This window comes from Podarcis erhardii (genome assembly GCF_964252035.2).
Source record: "Podarcis erhardii genome assembly, chromosome: 9".
Taxonomy (NCBI): Eukaryota; Metazoa; Chordata; class Lepidosauria; order Squamata; family Lacertidae; genus Podarcis; species Podarcis erhardii.
Window position 1 is genome coordinate 10,945,517 of NC_138512.1, and position 20,041 is coordinate 10,965,557.

At 44.0% G+C, this 20,041-nt stretch overlaps 1 protein-coding gene across 9 annotated transcripts in view; it reads right to left on the reverse strand.

Moving 5' to 3' along the window:
* The window catches only part of KCNIP4 (potassium voltage-gated channel interacting protein 4), a 405,833-nt gene that overhangs the window by 168,120 nt on the left and 217,672 nt on the right, over positions 1-20,041 (reverse strand). The window contains exon 1 of one of the 9 annotated variants that reach the window (XM_081876475.1): positions 12,637-12,718. The exons of 6 other annotated variants lie outside the window; for them this stretch is intronic. Coding sequence is in view for 1 of the 3 variants with exons in the window: in XM_081876480.1 (XP_081732606.1) it covers positions 12,256-12,355 (100 nt within the window). In the remaining 2 variants the exon portion in view is untranslated. Of the gene's footprint in view, positions 1-12,255; positions 12,507-12,532; positions 12,584-12,636; positions 12,719-20,041 lie in introns of those variants that run through there. 2 more of the 9 variants (XM_081876476.1, XM_081876480.1) reach the window with 2 other exon arrangements.

The following is a 20,041-nucleotide window of genomic DNA, read 5'->3' on the forward strand; positions in this document are numbered from 1 at the left end:
GTTTTTTTCTACACCAGAAAGAGCTTTTCCATTGTTGCTAATCCTGAAGTAGCATCTCCACCCCCATCATTCTGCCCGGACACTTAGGTCCAGTGCCGAGGACCTTCTGGTGGTTCCCTCAATGCAAGAAGTGAAGTAACAGGGAACCAGGCAGAAGGCCTTCTCGGTAGTGGCACCCGCCCTGTGGAACACCCTTCCACCAGATGTCAAAGAAAAAAACAACTACCAGACTTTTAGCTAAAGTGGTGCTTCAGGTTAAGAACAGTTTCAGGTTAAGTGCGGACCTCCAGAACGAATTAAGTACTTAACCTGAGGTACCACTGTATAATACTCAGCCCAAACCCCAGCCTCACTGAGTGGAACATAAACATGCCTCCAGCTTTTGAGCAGCTGAGATACAAAATTCTAATTTCACCTCACCGCTGACTCTGAATCTAAAAATAAACCGTAGATGCATCTCAAGATTCTCAAGTTCTGGTTTGTTTGAGCTCATTAACATACAATCAACCTTTGGCACAAAAGCTTAATTAAAACTCTTCATCAGAAATAGATAAGGAGAACTGGATCATTTGCAAAAGACCACAATTGTGGATCAGCCTCCCCTAGCATATCACCCTGCAGCTGTTTTGGACAATAATTCCCTTCTCCAAAACATCTGGAGGGCGCAAGTTTGGGAATATGAAGACAAAGAAACAACTTAAAAATTACTGTACCCCATTCTGTCTTGTAACTTTGAAGGGCAACATCATATTTATAATGTGTGTGTGTTTGGTGGGAGGGCAAGAAAGAAACTGCATTCCGGTAATCAAACCTTTTGTTTTGTATCAGTGTTTTCCTGCTTCAAATTAAATGGAACATACCAATCTCCTCTTTTTTTTGTCTGGGGGAGGGAGGGAGGAATTGCATGGGGAGTACCGGTAACTTTCATTATCCTCTGTGGATTCTTCAATAATGGAGCCTTGTAGTAATGGCAGCCCATGTTGGTAGTGCCATTTTTGCCAATTTTCCATAAAAATAGCTCAAAAATGGCTCCCCCACCCCAGCGGCGTAGCGTGGGTTGTCAGCACCCGGGGCAAGGCAAGTAATTTGCGCCCCCTAACCCGGGGCAAGGCAAGTAATTTGCGCCCCTAACCCCTAACCTGCCGCCGCTGCCAGCTTCTTCTTGCTGCTGCCTGGGCTGGTCGGGTGTGGTTCTCTCCCGCGCTCAGCGCTGCGCTGGGCGGCCGCTGCACTGTCCCTCCCCCAGATAGTCCCTCCCTCGCTCTCTCTCCGCTCCGCACTGCAATGCATGCCTGGCACCCTCCCCCTCCACAGTGGGCGGTGACCCGGCAGCTCGGATCGGATTCGCACAGCCAACACTGCAGTGAGAGAGAGTGAGCCAAGCAGGGGCAGAGAGCTGCGAGCGCACCCCCCCCAATGTTGCGCCCGGTGCCGCTGCCCCTCCCCCTGCACCACCCACGCTACGCCACTGCCGCCCCCCCCCCCCCGCGATTTTGCCAAAAAGGCTCAACAATTGTCTGGATTTCCACTGTTTGAAATACGGCAACCCAAAATTGTATTTTGTCTACCTGCCCCTCGTATTGTCAGGTGAGAGCTGCATTCTGCAGCAATGCTAACAGGCTTCACAACCAAATCATTACACCCGTTTCAATCAAACTTAACCATGACTAATGTTAGCTGGATAATGTCTTATAAGATCCCAGGCTGGTACAGTATTTACTCCCCAGGATAAGTGAATATCTTCCTACCTCGCAACACTAAAACAGTTGCCACACTTTAAACTTACTCAAAACATCCCTGGGGGAATGAAGACTTGTTCACTTTTGGTTTCCAAAACAAGTAAAAGTACAGTAGCTAACTTGCAGAAAGATTTTTATGCTCCCCCTCCCCTGTTCCAATGTGGCATAAAGAAAGTTCTGTTTTCGTTCTCTGTTAGGAATATTCACCTGAATGAAATCGCATGCATTTAAAGAGACACTTAAATTCAGGCACAAAATAGGTTTTTTTCTTCTTGGTTTCTAAAAGATGCATAATGCACAGTTAAAAGTGAAGGGTGAACATATGCATTTTTTTTTGCTTGCAGTATTTTGGTGAACATTATTTATTGTGATATATCCATTAATAACACAAAATATTAAAAAAAACCCCAACAAAAATAACAAATGTATATAAAAATATTGTAAAGCAATTTCCAGTTTTTCTGTCATTCTGGCCTGGTTGTGTTGGTCTCCAAGTTAACTGCTATTTCTCGTCTTAAACAAAGTTTGCTCTGGAATGAAACTAAAGGTCTCATCCATTATCAGTTCAACGGGATATTTTGGATTTGTTATAATTTTCTTTCTCTGCATGATACGGAAAAGAAGTTTGTGTTGTTCTCTTTGATAGTAATATAGGAGAGAAAAAAAGTTATCCAGTGTGGAAACTGACCTACAGCTTTTTGTTTTATTGTGTAAAGTGCCTATAGTGTTTTAAATATTTGTAGGGCTTGTGGTTTAATTCTGAATTGTTGCCTCAAAGCAAAGTTGTGTTCCACTGATTTTTATCTAGAAATTATATCAAACTGAAACAGAAAAAGAAATATACTTTAAAGTTAATTGATGGAAGCTCATTGTTGCAGCTAATACACAAACAACCTTGAAAAAATGGTTGCAGACACTTGGCACTTTCTCTCTTGTGCTCTGATTTTCTGGGGATAACAAACATGGAGCCATACAACTCATTGGGACATCTTCTTCAGCCTATTGGTCAGGGATATCACTCTACTTTTCCACCCCTAAGGTCAGCCCTGGGAGCCTGCATGGTAGATGAGCAATATTATCCCCATATGGAAGGTAGGGGTTGAGGGTGAGATAATAAAACGGTAAAGGTAAAGGGACCCCTGACCATTAGGTCCAGTCGTGGCCAACTCTGGGGTTGTGGCACTCATCACGCTTTATTGGCCGAGGGAGCCGGCGTACAGCTTCCGGGTCATAATAATAATAATTTTATTATTTATACCCTGCCCATCTGGCTGAGTTTCCCCAGCCACATGCTGGTCTGGCGAACCAGAGCAGCGCACGGAAACGCCGTTTACCTTCCGGCCGGAGTGGTACCTATTTATCTACTTGCACTTTGATGTGCTTTCGAACTCCTAGTTTGGCAGGAGCAGGGACTGAGCAACGGGAGCTCACCCTGTCGCGGGGATTTGAACTGCCGACCTTCTGATCTGCAAGTCCTAGGCTCAGTGGTTTAACCCACAGTGCCACCCGCGTCCCTTGGTGAGATAATAGTCTTGCCTAAAATGGGTTGTCTGGAATGTGATTTGAACTGCAACTTCCTGGCTCCCAGCAAATTCTCTTCTTAGCCACTACTTCTTCTCCAGCTACTGTAAACCTATTCAATTTCTCCAAATGCCTGCTTACCCACAGATAAGGGATCATTTAATGACCGCTTTACTAATCCAGTACTTAGTTTTATCTTCAGAGTATCACATTTAACAGGTTCAGATCAAAATCCTTGACTTTAAAGAGAAGGCAAAGGCAGATGAGGACAAGCCCTTCTTGTTAATCCCATCACTTTACTACAGGAGGTCAGAAACCTTACAAGGGTATTTGATTTCAATAGCAACGTTAAATTACGACCGTTTCCTAATGGGGTATGTTAATGAAACGTGGTAGAACTTGGGTCAAAATTATCTACAGCTGCAGAAGACAGCAATGAAATGTTTCTTTAAAACTGCAGGTGTGTTTTTCTGTTGAACATGAATGGTTAGAGATACAGTCACTCAATAGGGGTGGGTGGATCACGCCTTTCAGGAACCTGGCTTCGACCACCTTGTTTGGCAATGACCTCATCCAGCCTCCTTATACTGCACTATCCTAATGATGTGTCACCTGCAAAATGCAGGATACCAATCACATATACAGTTTACATTAAAAAAAAAAAAAGAAATTTGAAATACTTTATTGTCACTTGTACAACTTGTATGGGGACGTGGGTGGCGCTGTGGGTTAAACCACAGAGCCTAGGACTTGCCGATCAGAAGGTCGGCGGTTCGAATCCCTGCGATGGGGTGAGCTCCGGTTGCTCAGTCCCTGCTCCTGCTAATCTAGCAGTTCGAAAGCACGTCAAAGTGCAAGTAGATAAATAGGTAACGCTCCGGCGGGAAGGTAAATGGCGTTTCCGTGCGCTGCTCTGGTTCGCCAGAAGTGCCTTAGTCATGCTGTACGCCAGCTCCCTCGGCCAATAAAGCGAGATGAGTGCTGCAACCCCAGAGTCGGTCATGACTCGACCTAATGGTCAGGGGTCCCTTTACCTTTACTTTACAACTTGTATACAGTGAGATTACACGAGCACCCCCCACTCAGCTCTCTTAGTCTTAATTCCCCTTGTTTACTGACCCACACCCACCAAACCTGTTGTTATCTTTTCATTCAGCAGCCTAACAGCCCACGGATAGAAGCTGTTCTTTACCCTGTTGGTGCGACTTTACCCTGTTGGTGCTTCTATATCTTCTGCCCGAGGGCAGGAGATCAAGAAAGTGCTGGCCAGGGTGTGAATCATCCCTGAGAATTTCCCTCACTCTCTTGAGGCAACGTTCTTCTGCTATTTCATCCAGCGGATTCACGGGACAGCCCATAATATCTTGTGCTGTATTCACCACCCTCTGTAGGCACGTCCTACATTGTCCTTGAACATAAATGTGAATGGATTCACAGACCTCAGGCAGGGCAAGTGGGTGCATCATTTCCTTCCTCTGGGGAAGGACTGTAGCTCAGTAATACAGTGGTACCTCGGGTTACAGACGCTTCAGGTTACAGACTCCGCTAACCCAGAAGTAGTACCTTGGGTTAAGTACTTTGCTTCAGGATGAGAACAGAAATTGTGCTCCGGCGGCACAGCAGCAGTGGGAGGCCCCATTAGCTAAAGTGGTGCTTCAGGTTAAGAACAGTTTCAGGTTAAGAATTTTGCTTCAGGATGGGAACAGAAATCGTGAGGTGGCGTTGTGGTGCACAGTTCTCTCTGCTGAACTTGGAAGTCGAACAGCGGAAATTGCTAAGGGAATTGCCACTGTGATTAGCACAACAGCTCACCTCCAATGATTTAGTTAGTGCTAGGGTTGTGTGATCCTTTCTTTTCACATCATTATATATTAGCAGCTATATACTTGTGAGATATGAAAATGCTGGTCCCAAGACCCTGGGGTCCTGGGACCCTCAAAATAAAATTGGAGCAAAGTTGGTGAAGCAGCAAAAAAGTTTATGTAGTGATCACAAGAAACATAATTGCAAGGATGAGTGTCCAAACGAGGCACACTCAATTTCAGTAAAACACAAGCATATAACCCCTTCATCTGAGCGCAAATCCCGCCCTTGCCTCCCATTGGTTGGGACGTGCAAGGTTCACAGCCTATCATAAGCACCTAATTAAAACACTAAATTCTCCTATCCTAATGCCATTTACCTTCACCGGAGCGGTACCTATTTATCTACTTGAACGGCATGCTTTTGAACTGCTGGGTTGGCAGGAGCTGGGACCGAACAACGGGAGCTCACCGCATCGCAGGGATTTCGAACCGCCGACCATTCGATTGGCAAGCCCAAGCGGCACAGTGGTTTAACCCACAGCACCCACGTCCCTGAAAGGTGTCAAAGTCAAATGCAAAAGGATTTATATAGAAGCAGCGACCAAGGAACACCTCTGTGCTTGGGGCCTGCTTATGGACTTTCCATGGTTGGCAACTGTGAGAAAAGGATGTTGGACAAGAAGGGCCATTGGTCTGATCCTACAGACTCCTTTTATGTTCATGCATTTGATGAAGTTGGCTGTGGAGTATAAAGCCTCATGCAGGAGGTAGTTAGTCTTTAGGGTTTCACAGGACTCTGTTTTTTGTGCTCGCTGCAACACAGCCACCCTCCTGGACTTCAACCCATGGAGAAGGTGCCCTGTATGTTAATTCTCTAAAAGGACTACCTGTTTACTGCCAAGGTCTTTGTTACAATCCACAGCAACAAACATTGCTTGGTGTACATGCCAAAGATGTTGCATAGGTGTCAGATACAAATTAGGTTTCAGGCTTCAAGGGAGGCAAGACTCTTAAGACAATTGAATCATCTAGGAAATACCATATATACTCGAGTGTAAGCTGACCCGAATATAAGCCGAGGCACCTAATTTTAGCACAAAAAAACTGGGAAAACATATTGACTCGAGTATCAGCCAGTTCACCACACCACAAACCTGGTGGTGGTGGTGGCAGCGGCGGAGGAAGAAGCAGCAGCCCGAAAGGGCTCCTTTCAGGCTGCTCGTCCCGCCACCAGCCTCTTACAAGGGCAGGCATAGGAGCCCAATTGGGAGAGGCACAGCGCAGCGTCTCTCCCAACCGTGGCTCCTGTGCCTGCCCTTGTAAGAGGCGGGTGGCAGGACCAGCGGCGAGAAAAGGCTCCTTTCTCACCTCTCGTCCCTCCACCACCGCCCGCCTCATTCAAGTATAAACTGAGGGGGGATAAAAAATATGCTGAAAAAGTCGGCTTATACTCGAGTATATATGGTATATCCTTTGGGCTAAGTGAAACTTGACATGTAAAAAGTCATTTTTAAAAAAGTATTCAAGGAGGACAGAGGAGGTTTCACAGCAAATGTTAGATGGCGATCTGCCATGGATGCTTCAGTTGAGATTCCTGCATTGCAAGGGATTGGACTAGATGACCCTTGGGATCCCTTCCAACTCTGCAATCCTATGCTATGCTATGATAGCAGTAATATAGGTGCAACAGGCTAATCTTTGCAACCAGGCAGAGAGCCTTCTCGGTAGTGGCTCCTGCCCTTCGGAATGCCCTCCCATCAAATGTCAAGGAAATCAACAACTATCTGATTTTTAGAAGACATCTGAAGGCAACCCTGTTTAGAGAAGTTTTTAATGTTTGATGTTTTATTGTGTTTTTAATATTCTGTTGGGAACTGCCCAGAGTGGCTGGGGAAACCTGGCCAGATGGGTGGGGTATAAATAATGAATTATTATTATTATTAATTATATGCAAATCTATTGATCAAATAAAGATATGCAAGATAAAGGGGCGTTAGCCCTCAAAGTTCCGTGAATGTTCCAACAAACTAGACATATAACATTAAATTCCAGATGTGTTTTTTTTTGGGGGGGGTGAACTTTACCAAAAACGCCATGACTAAAAAGCAAAGCAAACAAACAAAAATCCCCCATTTAAACACAGCAGATTTAAATCCTAGCTGAAGCTGCCCATCCCTCCTGCAGGCATCAAGAAAAAGGAATGCAGATTAGTAATCCTTAGAAAAGCAGAATGAGATACAAAACCAGTGCAATTGTTACAATCTGTGCTTTCATCAAGTGTGGATGATCCTTGGAGATTACAGCATGAGGCAAGTGTACTGCGAAGCTTCCAGTGGATTCCTGCTTGGATCACACACTGCAGTTTAGGGACTGTGGACCTGGGAAGAGAGTGCCAGTGCCAGGCACATGCTGCGGAAATCTGTCATTTGTTAAGAAGTGGTAATAGACTGGTGCCAAATACTGTATGTTACTACTGGCAAAACAGCTCACACATAAGCCAGTCATAAGCAATAGCATGCCAAGTATTCAGGGTGGGGGGATGACTATTTATATATTGTAAACTGTCCTACAGAGACATCACCTTGCCAACAAAGGTCCGTATAGTTAAAGCTATGGTTTTCCCAGTAGTGATGTATGGAAGTGAGAGCTGGACCATAAAGAAGGCTGATCGCCGAAGAATTGATGCTTTTGAATTATGGTGCTGGAGGAGACTCTTGAGAGTCCCATGGACTGCAAGAAGATCAAACCTATCCATTCTAAAGGAAATCAGCCCTGAGTGCTCACTGGAAGGACAGATCCTGAAGCTGAGGCTCCAAGACTTGGGCCACCTCATGAGAAGAGAAGACTCCCTGGAAAAGACCCTGATGTTGGGAAAGATGGAGGGGACAAGGAGAAGGGGACAACAGAGGACGAGATGGTTGGACAGTGTTCTCGAAACTACCAGCATGAATTTGACCAAACTGGGGGAGGCAGTGGAAGACAGGAGTGCCTGGAGTATTCTGGTCCATGGGGTCACGAAGAGTCGGACACAACTAAACGACCAAACTACAACAAAAACTGTCCTATGATCCTTGGGTGAAGGGTGGTCTAGAAATTTAATAAATAGTAACAATAATACATTCATTTAATTTAGATTTCAGCCCCACTCTTCACAACAGCTCTCCAAGTTTTAACACAATTATATTGACATAAATTAATATTCATTGCTGTTAACCATATTCCTAAATATTTGACTTTCTTCTCCATGGTCAAGCCAGTAAAAGGTAAAGGTAAAGGCACCCCTGACCATTAGATCCAGTCATGGATGACTCTTAGGTTGGTTGCTCTTCTGGCTCTATAGGCCGAGGGAGCCGACGTTTGTCCGCAGACAGCTTCCAGGTCATGTGGCCAGCATGACTAAGCTGCTTCTGGCGAACCAGAGCAGTGTATGGAAACGCTGTTTACCTTCCCGCCGGAGCGGTACCTATTTATCTACTTGCACTTGACATGCTTTCGAACTGCTAGGTGGGCAGGAGCTGGGACTGAGAAACGGGAGCTCATCCCGTCGCGGGGAGTCGAACTACAGACCTTCCGATAGGCAAGCCCAAGGCTCAGTGGTTTAGACTACAGTGCCACCTGCATCCCTATCAAGCCAGTAAGGTAAAGATAAAAGGACCTCTGACTATTAGGTCCAGTCGTGCCCAACTCTGGGGTTGCGGCGCTCATCTCACTTTATTGGCTGAGGGAGCTGGCGTACAGCTTCCAGGTCATGTGGCCAGCATGACTAAGCCACTTCTAGCGAACCAGAACAATACAACGGAAACACTGTTTACCTTCCCACTGGAGTGGTACCTATTTATCTACTTGCACTTTGACGTGCTTTCAAACTGCTAGGTTGGCAGGAGCCGGGACCGAGCAATGGGAGCTCACCCCGTCGCGGGGATTCGAACCACCGACCTTCTGATCAGCAAGTCCTAGGCTTTGTGGTTTAACCCACAGCACCACCCGCGTCAAGCCAGTACTTAACTCTAAATCCTTCTTCACATGATCTTTCATATTTTTCACCAACATTTTAGTTTTACTCTTATTTAATCTAAAGCCTGGTACTATTCTCCAATAGATTCCCATGGTTCTTCAACAGATAACATCACGTTGTCCTTTTGGATTGGTGTGATGATCCAGTCCAGATACCCCTTTCCCTTCCCCACTTTCCCTCAAATTGCACCCCAAAACAAAACATTAACATATAACTGCTTTTATTCAGCGACTAACATCAATAAATCCCCTACAGAAAAGCTTCTTAAGTTTCCTAACAAGCATTGTTTACACTACTTTTGAAATATCTGCAAAACCAGGCTTCCTGTGATGGCCAATTCTACTATTCTAGGTCTGCTACTGAGATAGACTAATTCACACACCTTTCCAGTTTGTACTTTGTGCCAAGATAGTGTTACCATCAAGGAACTAGCGAAACATTGGTCAAACAATAGTCAAGTATTTCACATAGTGATTTATCAGAACAATAACAGAGATGTGTGTTTATGTTAAACGACAATCACTATTATCATTTTCAAGACTCTTCCAAAAGCTGCAGGGCACCACTTCCGATGCCAGGGAGACTTTTCCAACAGCAAAGCTCAGTAATTGTCCTGACTTTGGCTCACCTCTGCCAATGGGATGGTGGCTTGGGAACATCTGCTGGAACTTTGGGTTCCAGTCCTGAGACTCATGGCCAGTATGAGAGTGTACCGTATTTTTTGCTCTATAAGACTCACTTTTTCGCTCCTAAAAAGTAAGGGGAAATGTGTGTGCGTCTTATGGAGCGAATGCAGGCTGTGCAGCTATCCCAGAAGCCAGAACAGCAAGAGGGATTGCTGCTTTCGCTGCACAGTGATCTCTCTTGCTGTTCTGGCTTCTGAGATTCAGAATAATTTTTTTCTTGTTTTCCACCTTCAAAAACTAGGCGTGTCTTGTAGTCTGGTGCGTCTTATAGAGCGAAAAATACGGTAGATCATGGAAATGGAGAATGGTTGGTGTGCCTCCTCCATGAGGGTAGTATCATGAGAAAGGGCCTTTTCTGCAGTGGCTCCCTGTTTATGGAACACTCTCCCCAAGGAGATTTGTCTGGTACCCTTAGGTTATGGTTACCAGATTTTTTTCAAGGAATCCGGGGACACTTTTAAAAAAATAAATAAATTCATGCTTTATTATTTTAGGAAAGGGTTGCCCAGAGTTCTTGCCCGTTTTTAAAGGGGGGAACCCCAAAGTTGTAGGGCATGCACCTTGACACAAGGCAGGCGGAGAAGCCATCTACAAACACGCAAACGCCCCCCAAAAAGAGGTTGGGGGGAGAGAGAGATTGAGTAAAGGCAGACGCTGGTCTTGGAAAAACACGCATTAAAACACACACTCTCTCTCAAGCAGTGGACTATCCTTCCACTGAAAAAAAAATCAAAAGGAGTAAAAAAATTGTACATTCTAGTGAAAACATTAATTATTCTTTACTTTATAAAAACTTAATTAATTATGTTACTAAATTCATTGCACATTGCACCAACATTACATTCAAACTTTCCACCTCTTTGAATTTTTCAAGAATGCACTTGCAAAACACCCCTTCTGAAACTTTACCTTAACTGAAAGTCTTAAAGCGAAAGTGCTGTTAAAAGAAGAATCAAAACATACCCAGAAATACTAGAAACCTGTGCTGCCAAGCCAACAAACTTTGGGATCATACATGCTTCTTCTTCCAAGTGAACTAAGTGTGCTTTCTCAGTCTGTTGCTTAACAACCTTACAATTCACTGTCAAGCAGCCAGCTTTTGCAGTGGTTTAAACCTAAGCAAATCATACAGAAACAGAGTAGCCTATCCCATAATGTAAGGACAGTTACAAATTTGAGTCTCTACCAATAAGCTGAACTTTTAAACACTGCCTTTTTGAAAGATAGATGAGTCTGTCATAGCAATCATGCCACTGAAATGAAATCACCAGGTCCTATTAATATATCTGCAAATGTATACAGTTATTTATACCGAAGAGAATGCCTTCTTTCTAATGGATACATAAGCCTCCCCAAATAATCTTCTTTATATAAATGTGCTGGGTACCACAATTGTGGAAGGCACTGTAGTCTCTGGTGCTGATTATATGTGGGTTTCCTAAACACACAGCACCAAAAACAAAAACAGTCTACCATGAACTTTCTTCTCATGTAAAAAATACTACATTTCTTTAAAGGGTTATATAAACAGAATTTCTTTAAGCTGTGCCAGAGCAGCAAACTTACATCTTGCAGGTTTTGTTTTTACCGGTTAGACTGTAAAACCTTAATCTACTCACAGAATAAGTTTCTGGTGTCAAGTGCACAGATAGCCCATAATGCACAATTACGGAATATGTTGAAAACACACCAGGGCATTTCAGCTTGGTGCCTTGAAAAACTAGAGAGAACAATACCTTTGTGTTACTTTCCATGTAGAGAAGCAGTTTCTGGACTAGACTAAATATGCAGATGATGTGCTGAACAAAACAAAAAGATCAACTGTTTTACAGACTTGTGTTACAACAGGAAAAAACTATACAGAAACTAAAAATCCACACAATTCATTTTATCTATCATATGTGCTATATCCAGAATATACTGAGTTGGATGAGACTACAATAAATTAAAATGTGACAATTAAAATGTGAAGCAGCACAACTCTCCTTGGCCAAAGACAAATTAACTTTTCTCAAACAAAGTTTAAACATTTTGAATGTTTACCGTACAGCATATTTTGAGCAAAGCAATTATGATTATATAGTTGCCACAACCCTCACTGTCATACAATTTTTGACCTTCCAGAGCACATTTTGGAGGTGATTATTTGAAAATCTTTTCCTTTTTTTGCCAGCCTGTTCATACAAATTCAACGAAGCATGGCTAATACCGTTATCAGAAACATTAGCCAAAGTTTTCTTCCCCCACACCTATTCTCCTAAAGCGCTTGGGAATATTTGCAGTGACTGTCACAGTTCAGCTGCAAGAAACCAGTGATGGGGAGGGGTGGGGGAAGCTTTCAGTTGTAGTATCTACCCTGAAATACTCCTGCTGTGTGTGCTGCCCTGAAAGTAGCATCTTAAAAGGTCTCATTTACAGGTGCCCTTCATAACACTCCTCAAGAACCGCCACTTAGAGAAACAGAAAACAATGAGAAGCCACTCTCTTACCTTCTATGCCCGAGTCAATCAGCCCAAACTGTTCCAACACCTTAACAAAGAGCACAATCATGACCAAGACGGCTATCATTTCAAGCCCTTCGAGGTTCATGGCGAGTTAGGTCATGGTCTGGCTCAGCCACAGAGGGAAGAACTCGTCTGCCTGGCTTTCTTTGTAAAGCCATTAAACTACATTAAGAAATCTACAGCAAGGGAAAGGGGGGGAAAGAGAGAGGGAGACCGGGTGACTGACTGACAGAGAGTGTGAATGTGTTCGGTCTACACTAACCGAGGCCAGAAGTGGCAGCCGGATAAAGTCCAGCCTGTCAGGATTATCCATTTGCTCATTATCACTCTGACACACCAACAACAGCCATGCATGCAGGAAAGTACCGATTGCCCTGAGGCCGGAGTGGTCATCCAGCAAACGTCCCTGGCAGAATATGACGCGTCTTGAAGTGATAGCAGCATGCCTGGGAATATTCCCCCCTCCCCTTCCTCTCTCTTATGCCAGCATCGCCGATACCGGAGCATTGTTTGGATATTCAGTTGCCTGGGTAACGGGTAACAGACGCTAACTAATATGTGGACTTGCATTGGACATTGAGGGACTGGGAAGCTTTGCACCAAAGTTGTGAATGGTCAAGAGATTTTCCTTTTCTGGAAACAAATGCAAGCTTCTCTATAAAATGCAAATATCCTTGAAGAACCAATCTGGGCCATTGGTGGATTTGGGCAACCATATGCCCTGACTGTGTATGCACCCAAATTGGGAAGAGCATTTGAGCACAATCAGAAATCTGGAATGCAAGGGACTGGCTCCCATGGTAAGTAGAACAGTCTTGTACAGTGGTATCTCTGGTTACGTACTTAATTTGTTCCAGAGGTCCGTTCTTAACCTGAAACTGTTCTTAACCCGAGGTACCACTTTAGCTAATGGGGCCTCCTGCTGCCGCCACACCACCACCACACGATTTCTGTTCTCATACTGAAGCAAAGTTCTTAACCCGAGGTACTATTTCTGGGTTAGTGGAGTCTGTAACCTGAAGCGTCTGTAACCTGAGGTATCACTGTAGTTCCCAACAAAACTGGAACTGGGGACACGACCCCCCCAAACCACGGTCTGATATCTTAAAGCCATACAGACCTTACATCTGCATTACAAAACTCAAAAGATACCATCCCAACATTGCTTTCTAGAAAGCATGACTAAAATCTCTAGCCTTTACTTTTGAGTGATTTTTTTTTATTGAAACACTACTGATAATAATGGAACATGGGTGGCGCTGTGGGTTAAACCACAGAGCCTAGGACTTGCCAATCAGAAGGTCGGCGGTTCAAATCTCTGTGACAGGGTGAGCTCCCGTTGTTCGGTCCCAGCTCCTGCCAACCTAGCAGTTTGAAAGCACATCAAAGTGCAAGTAGCTAAATAGGTACTGCTCCGGCGGGAAGGTAAATGGTGTTTCCGTGTGCTGCTCTGGTTCACCAGAAGCGGTTTAGTCATGCTGGCCACATGACCTGGAAGCTGTATGCCGGCTCCCTCAGCCAATAAAGCGAGATGAGCGCTGCAAACCCAGAGTCGGCCACAACTGGACCTAATGGTCAGGGGTCCCTTTACCTTTACTGATACTAATAATAATAATAATAATAATAATAATAATAATATAATCAGCAAGCATTTTGCTTGTGAGCTATATTTTATTGCAGGGAATGTGCCGTCCTACCATAGGTTTTTGGAATCTGCAAGTCTTGAATCAGGGACCTTTACTTGGTATCCCCACCATGGTAGTCGCTTGCTAGAGGATAGGCTGGCTGGCCTACTTCTAATGTATTTCAGTGTCACCACGATGGACGGGCAGGGGACTGTACCTGCAATTACCAGCAGGGACCAGGTGATACAAGAAACCAATGACATTCTACTTGGTCCCGTAAGCTTCTTAGTTTGGATGGGCTCCTCTCAGACTGCCCACCTTTGTCTACTTGAACTGCAGCCCAGCTTGTCTCCACACTGCCAAATTGGACAGAATCTCATGCAGAGAATTCTTAGCAACTATAGAACTATAATTGCCCAGGGTCCTTGAGGGAAAGTCGGGACACTTGAACTAGTTTAAAATCTATTCACTTAAGGGATAATACATTTTCAAGGAGATTTGTCTTATGCAGTGATGTGAATAGGGCCTGTGAGCAAATCGTAAACAGGCTGTCTGAGTCACCTTCAGGACAACAGACGCCGATGTTACACACAAAAGCTTTCAGACCAACGTCCACATTTAGAGCTCAAAGCGATGCTTCTTTCTCTTCACTTACAGCAAAATCACAAAAGTAATCAATTGAAATGTTTCCAAGTGTTCATGGGAGGCTGAAGGGACTTAAGCACAACATTCCTGAAAAATTACAGCAATAGTATACCAACACTTTTGAAAGCGTTACTGCATATATCAAATGCATATTGTGCCTTAATGACCTAGATTAATCATTGCAGATACGCAAGCCTCGTTACAGCTACTAAAATTTCAATTTCGTTGCTTTGACCTTTCTGGGGAAATTAAAACAATAATCCAAGCCATGTGTACTTTGTGCATGATAAATGTTTAAAAATGAGTTAAGGTACCTCAGGTTCACAAATCTCCCTGTCATAAAAGAGTGAAGCCTGTCTGACAAATCTAAATCACGTGGGATGGTTTCTCTTATGCCGGGGGTGGGGAAACTTTCAAGCCTGGTGGGCCTGGTGGCTGCCTTCTACACCCCTCCCAGGCCAAGTTTGGCAGCTGTGGGTAACATTTTTTCTCACTACATGGTCCTGAACTTTGTTAAATCTTCAGAAGCTGTGCTCAGTCACACATTAATGTCACACATTAAAAACTTCCCTAAACAGGGCTGCCTTCATATGTCTTCTAGATGAGTGGGGTATAAATAATTAAAGTTGTTGTTGTTGTTGTTATTACTATTATTAAATAAGATATCCCTATTTTCATCAGAGAAATGTTGGAGGGTTTGCAGGTGTAGGGCAGAAATGTGGCTGAAATGGCAGACCAAATGGGGAGACCTAGCAGGCCCATTTAGACCTGCGGGCTGCAGGGTCCTCATCCCAGGGCCGACCCCCCTGTGAGGCAAGATGAGGCCACTGCCTCGGGTGGCAGGATCCATAGGGGCAGCAGATCTGGCATGCAAGGAATGCATCACTTTCTGCTGCAGCAAGTGGTGGCTGTGGTATACTCCTTGGAGGTCGGATCTGCACCCTACCCCTGATTTCACATCTATAGAGGCTTCTTGGAAATATAAGGTGCTCCTTGTCTCCACCCACATCTAAGGAGGAAATGTAAGGGGCTGCCCTCTAGGGTCTCCTGGGATCTGTACCCACTTGGCATGATTCAGAGCATGCTACAACCCTTCCCCAACAGCCTTTGATTCCCACATCAACTGTTGGATAAGGTTGATTTGATTCCCTCCTCCCTTGTTCCTTCCTGGTGGTGCCATTTGGTGGTTCACCTCAGGTACCAAAATGTCTTAGACCCACACCTGCTCAGAACTCCAGATAGTAATCACCAGCACTTTGCATTGGTCCTGGAAGCTACTAGACAACGGGTACACCTGCAAATAAGACTAACGTGTTTTCAGCAACTCGCCCTCATCAAGAAATAAGCTACCAGAATTGACAAAGATGCAGCTTCTAAATTGTCTTTAAAAGATGGCTTGACAAAGAGTGCGTAAAATCCAAATGTATAAAGCTAATGAGCTGCCACTTTAGGGTCACAAAATTCCACCTCAGAGAGATATGTTGAGTCCCGTTGTTTAAATGTTTGACTTCAAAAAACACAAAGCAAAAACCTAACATAGTTTAAAGCTAACTTAATAAATGATAGCTCAAGCCAGAGTCAGTTTCAGCCCATGTAAAAGTGCTGCTTAATGAAAATTAAGAAGATTGACTGAGTAGCAGATTCATATATCTTGCTGTGGTTGGCATGATTCTCCTAGATGGGCTACCTTATCAGGTTGGCGAATCCCACCTGCCCCCACATCCCTTTACAGCACATGCAGAAACCGCCTTCATGGATGTAGGACCCACTACTGGTCCTGTCCACTCAATCTGCTGGATCTTGACTTCATGTTTGGGGGAAGTCCCTAACTCACCGAGGGTTTAAGGCCCATCAGCCACTCTCACCTGGTTTAGCCAGCCAGTCAAAACCATTCCCAAGGTGTGGCTGCTCTCACATGCTGACAGGTTCTAGGAGCCACAGGGGAGAGCCGAGTGGAGGGTGAGGACCAAAGGTGGACAAGCTACATCAGAAGGAGCATGGCATGTCCCCCACCAGAGGTACCACCCCTCCCCTAACACCCCATACACCCCTCCCACTAAATAGTAGATAAACAACTTGTTGGAAACACGCCCGGGAAGGCCGCCAACTTCCCAAGTCATGGGGGCGTCACTCCAGTGGTCCTCCCTGGCTATAAATCTCCATCAGTCCAGAAAGACCAGTGATAAGCGACCCCTCTCTCCTGAGAGGAGCACTCTCATCTTCTGACATATCATTGCAGAAGAAAGAGTCAATCGTAGTTCTAAAACTAAAGCAGAGACATCACCTTGCTAACAAAGGTCCGTATAGTTAAAGCTATGGTTTTCCCTGTAGTGATATATGGAAGTGAGAGCTGGACCATAAAGAAGGTTGACCGCCGAAGAATTTATGCTTTTGAATTATGGTGCTGGAGGAGACTCTTGAGAGTCCCATGGACTGCAAGAAGATCAAACCTATCCATTCTGAAGGAAATCAGCCCTGAGTGCTCACTGGAAGGACAGATCCTGAAGCTGAGGCTCCAATACTTTGGCCACCTCATGAGAAGAGAAGACTCCCTGGAAAAGACCCTGATGTTGGGAAAGATTGAGGGCACAAGGAGAAGGGGATTACAGAGGACGAGATGGTGGGACAGTGTTCTCGAAGCTACCAGCATGAGTTTGACTAAACTGCGGGAGGCAGTGGAAGACAGGAGTGCCTGGTGTGCTCTGGTCCATGCGGTCATGAAGAGTCGGACATGACTAAACGACTAAACAAGAACAACAAATATACAGAGAATTCATCAGCATGTCTGTATCCTTTGAGCACCAGTACAGAACAGCATCACAAACAGAAGTGAAACCAACTTCCAACAGTACTGAGACTTCCTGTCTCATGCTCTCTCAGACACACAAATGATATACACAAAACATAGTGCTACTGCTGGAGCAGCACAGATGGATAAAAAAGAGAGCCAGTGTGGTGTAGTGATTAAGAGCGGTAGTCTCGTAATCTGGTGAACCGGGTTCGTGTCTCCGCTCCTCCACATGCAGCTGCTGGGTGACCTTGGGCCAGTCACACTTCTCTGAAGTCTCTCAGCCCCACTCACCTCACAGAGTGTTTGTTGTGGGGGAGGAAGGGAAAGGAGAATGTTAGCTGCTTTGAGACTTCTTAAAGGGAGTGAAAGGTGGGATATCAAATCCAAATTCTTCTTCTTCTAACACAACTACCCCCACACCCCCACTTTAAACCTCCCCATCTTGTGTCAGGTCAGTTGCAACAAAACAGCAGAGGGGGTCCAGTGTCCTCCTTCAGTGATGGTCGGCCATCTCTCCTTTCCCTTCAGAGGGGAGCAGTAGCCAGGCAAAACAGGAAGATGGTAGCAAAAGTTTTAACCCCCCGCCATCCCACCCAGTGACTATTATATGGATGCTGTCATACAAAACTTCTACCAATCAAGAGTCTGAATCCTCCTGAAACAAGATGTTCTGTGGTCAAATACGCTACTAAGTCCAAAGAATTTATGGGTCTGTTTATCCCACAATGAACTTGTAAACTCTCATGATGAGTGAATGCATCACAGCATTTATAGCTTTGCCATCTCTATTCTTCTATTATGTAAATCTTAGAGGATTAAATGGAAAGGATTACAAACAAGAATAAATAGTTAAAGATCTCTGCAGCGTCTTGTTCTAATTTTTCTTTAATCCCAAAATACCAAAGGATTTTGATTTTAAAAGTAAAAATCCTGTATACAGAATGCACTTTGTTTGATTTTCTTTTTATAAAAATAAGCTATTTCTTTTTTTGCTACTGTTGATTTTAATCACCCTTTAAACATTTTACATTCCTGATTTCACTGTGATGTTTATCAATAATTTTATTTTAGAAAATCATTTTATATTTTTGTAAACCACTTAGATGTGTTCTTACAACCACATGTAAGTAAATTTTTCTGTTGAATCTGCCCGTAGTGCAGCTAAGTGCTTTCAGAACCTGGACTTAATGGTTTTAATGCTCCCCCACTCCCCGCCCTGGTTGTGCTTTTCTTCTCCTCCCCCACCTCCACTTCCTGATTCAACAAACATTGGCCAAACCACCAAAAAGGGGGAAAGAGATACTCTGAGGCTACTTGTCAAGGGGTCAAGGGAGCCCTTCCCAGGCACGCCTCTGGGGTCTCCCCTCACCATTGATCCCTGGCTTCCACATTAGCACATGTTTGTGTTCTGTTTGTTTATTTACACTCCAAAAAGCATAATCACTCCCAATCAGATTATTTGTTCTAATCAGGACTTCCAAGGAAAAGCAGCCTTTTTCAGTTAGAAATCTTTATTTTGTGGCTGGAAGATTAAAGCGCTCTCTCTCTCTCTCTCTCTCTCTGTGTGTGTGTGTGTGTGTTGTTTGTTTGATCCTCTACTAACACATAAAGGGGGAAAATGTAGGCATCAAAGTGACCTTGAAGTCATTTGCAGGACAGATAAGGATGTAGCTACTAAGATTTTTTTTAAAAAATATATTTATTAAGTTTTTAACAATTAATATAAAAACAAAAAGAAAAGAAAAAAGACAAAAAAATTCAAAAATACAAAATTAAAACAAATACAATTACCATTACTTATTTCCGTTAACTTATTTCTCAGACCTCCTCTCACCTCCCCTTCTTGTATTCCGATTTAAATTATCAATACAGCAGATCCTTATATCCAAATTTAAACATCAGATTCTTAAACATCATTACTCATTCTTCATCATTTTCCCTAAATTCGACCAAAATTTCCCTTCCATGGCTTTCCCCAGTTCCAAACAAGTAACAAAGCAGAATAAAAATAAAACAAGTTATAGTTATATGCCCTTTGGATTCCCAGACTCCACCCGCCCCTTTCCCGGTTACCGTCCCCAACAAGTGTTCATCAATTCAGTATCTTGTCTAGCCTGGAGATCTCACATCCGAGGCTTTTAAATCTCTTTCAGTTCCTCTCTGCCGGCCTTTTTGATAGTCCTTAATGTTAAACCCCAGATTTCGGAAAGGCTTCGGCCCATCAGGATCCATGTTTTTCCCAGCCAGCCCTCCATACTTAAAAAGAGAACCTATAAGGTACCCCGACATACTCCTTTCAAGTCCAAATGTCCCCAAAGCTCCGATTTCCTCCTTGATCAAATTTGTCATCCTTCTGTCTTCAGATCTCCACAAAAGGGTATCTCTCAGTTTCAGGCTCACCAATTCAGGCCAGGCTTTCCGCTTCAATTTGTTATTCTCCTTTATTGCCTTCATGTTAGGCCACAAATTACAGCTCTCATTTGACATCTGGGAGGTTACAGCTCCTCCTTCCTTCTCTTCAGAAACAGCACATATCTCCTCTTCCATATTCTCAAAACATTCAAGTTTCCCTATTTGCTCAATTGTATAGGCTCCATGCTCCAAGTCCTTATCAACTTCAACAACATTGTTTACTGCTGAGACCAGAGTTGTAACACTTGTAGCCAAAACATCAATTTCCCCTTGTAATTTTCCCAAGAGAACAAATGTT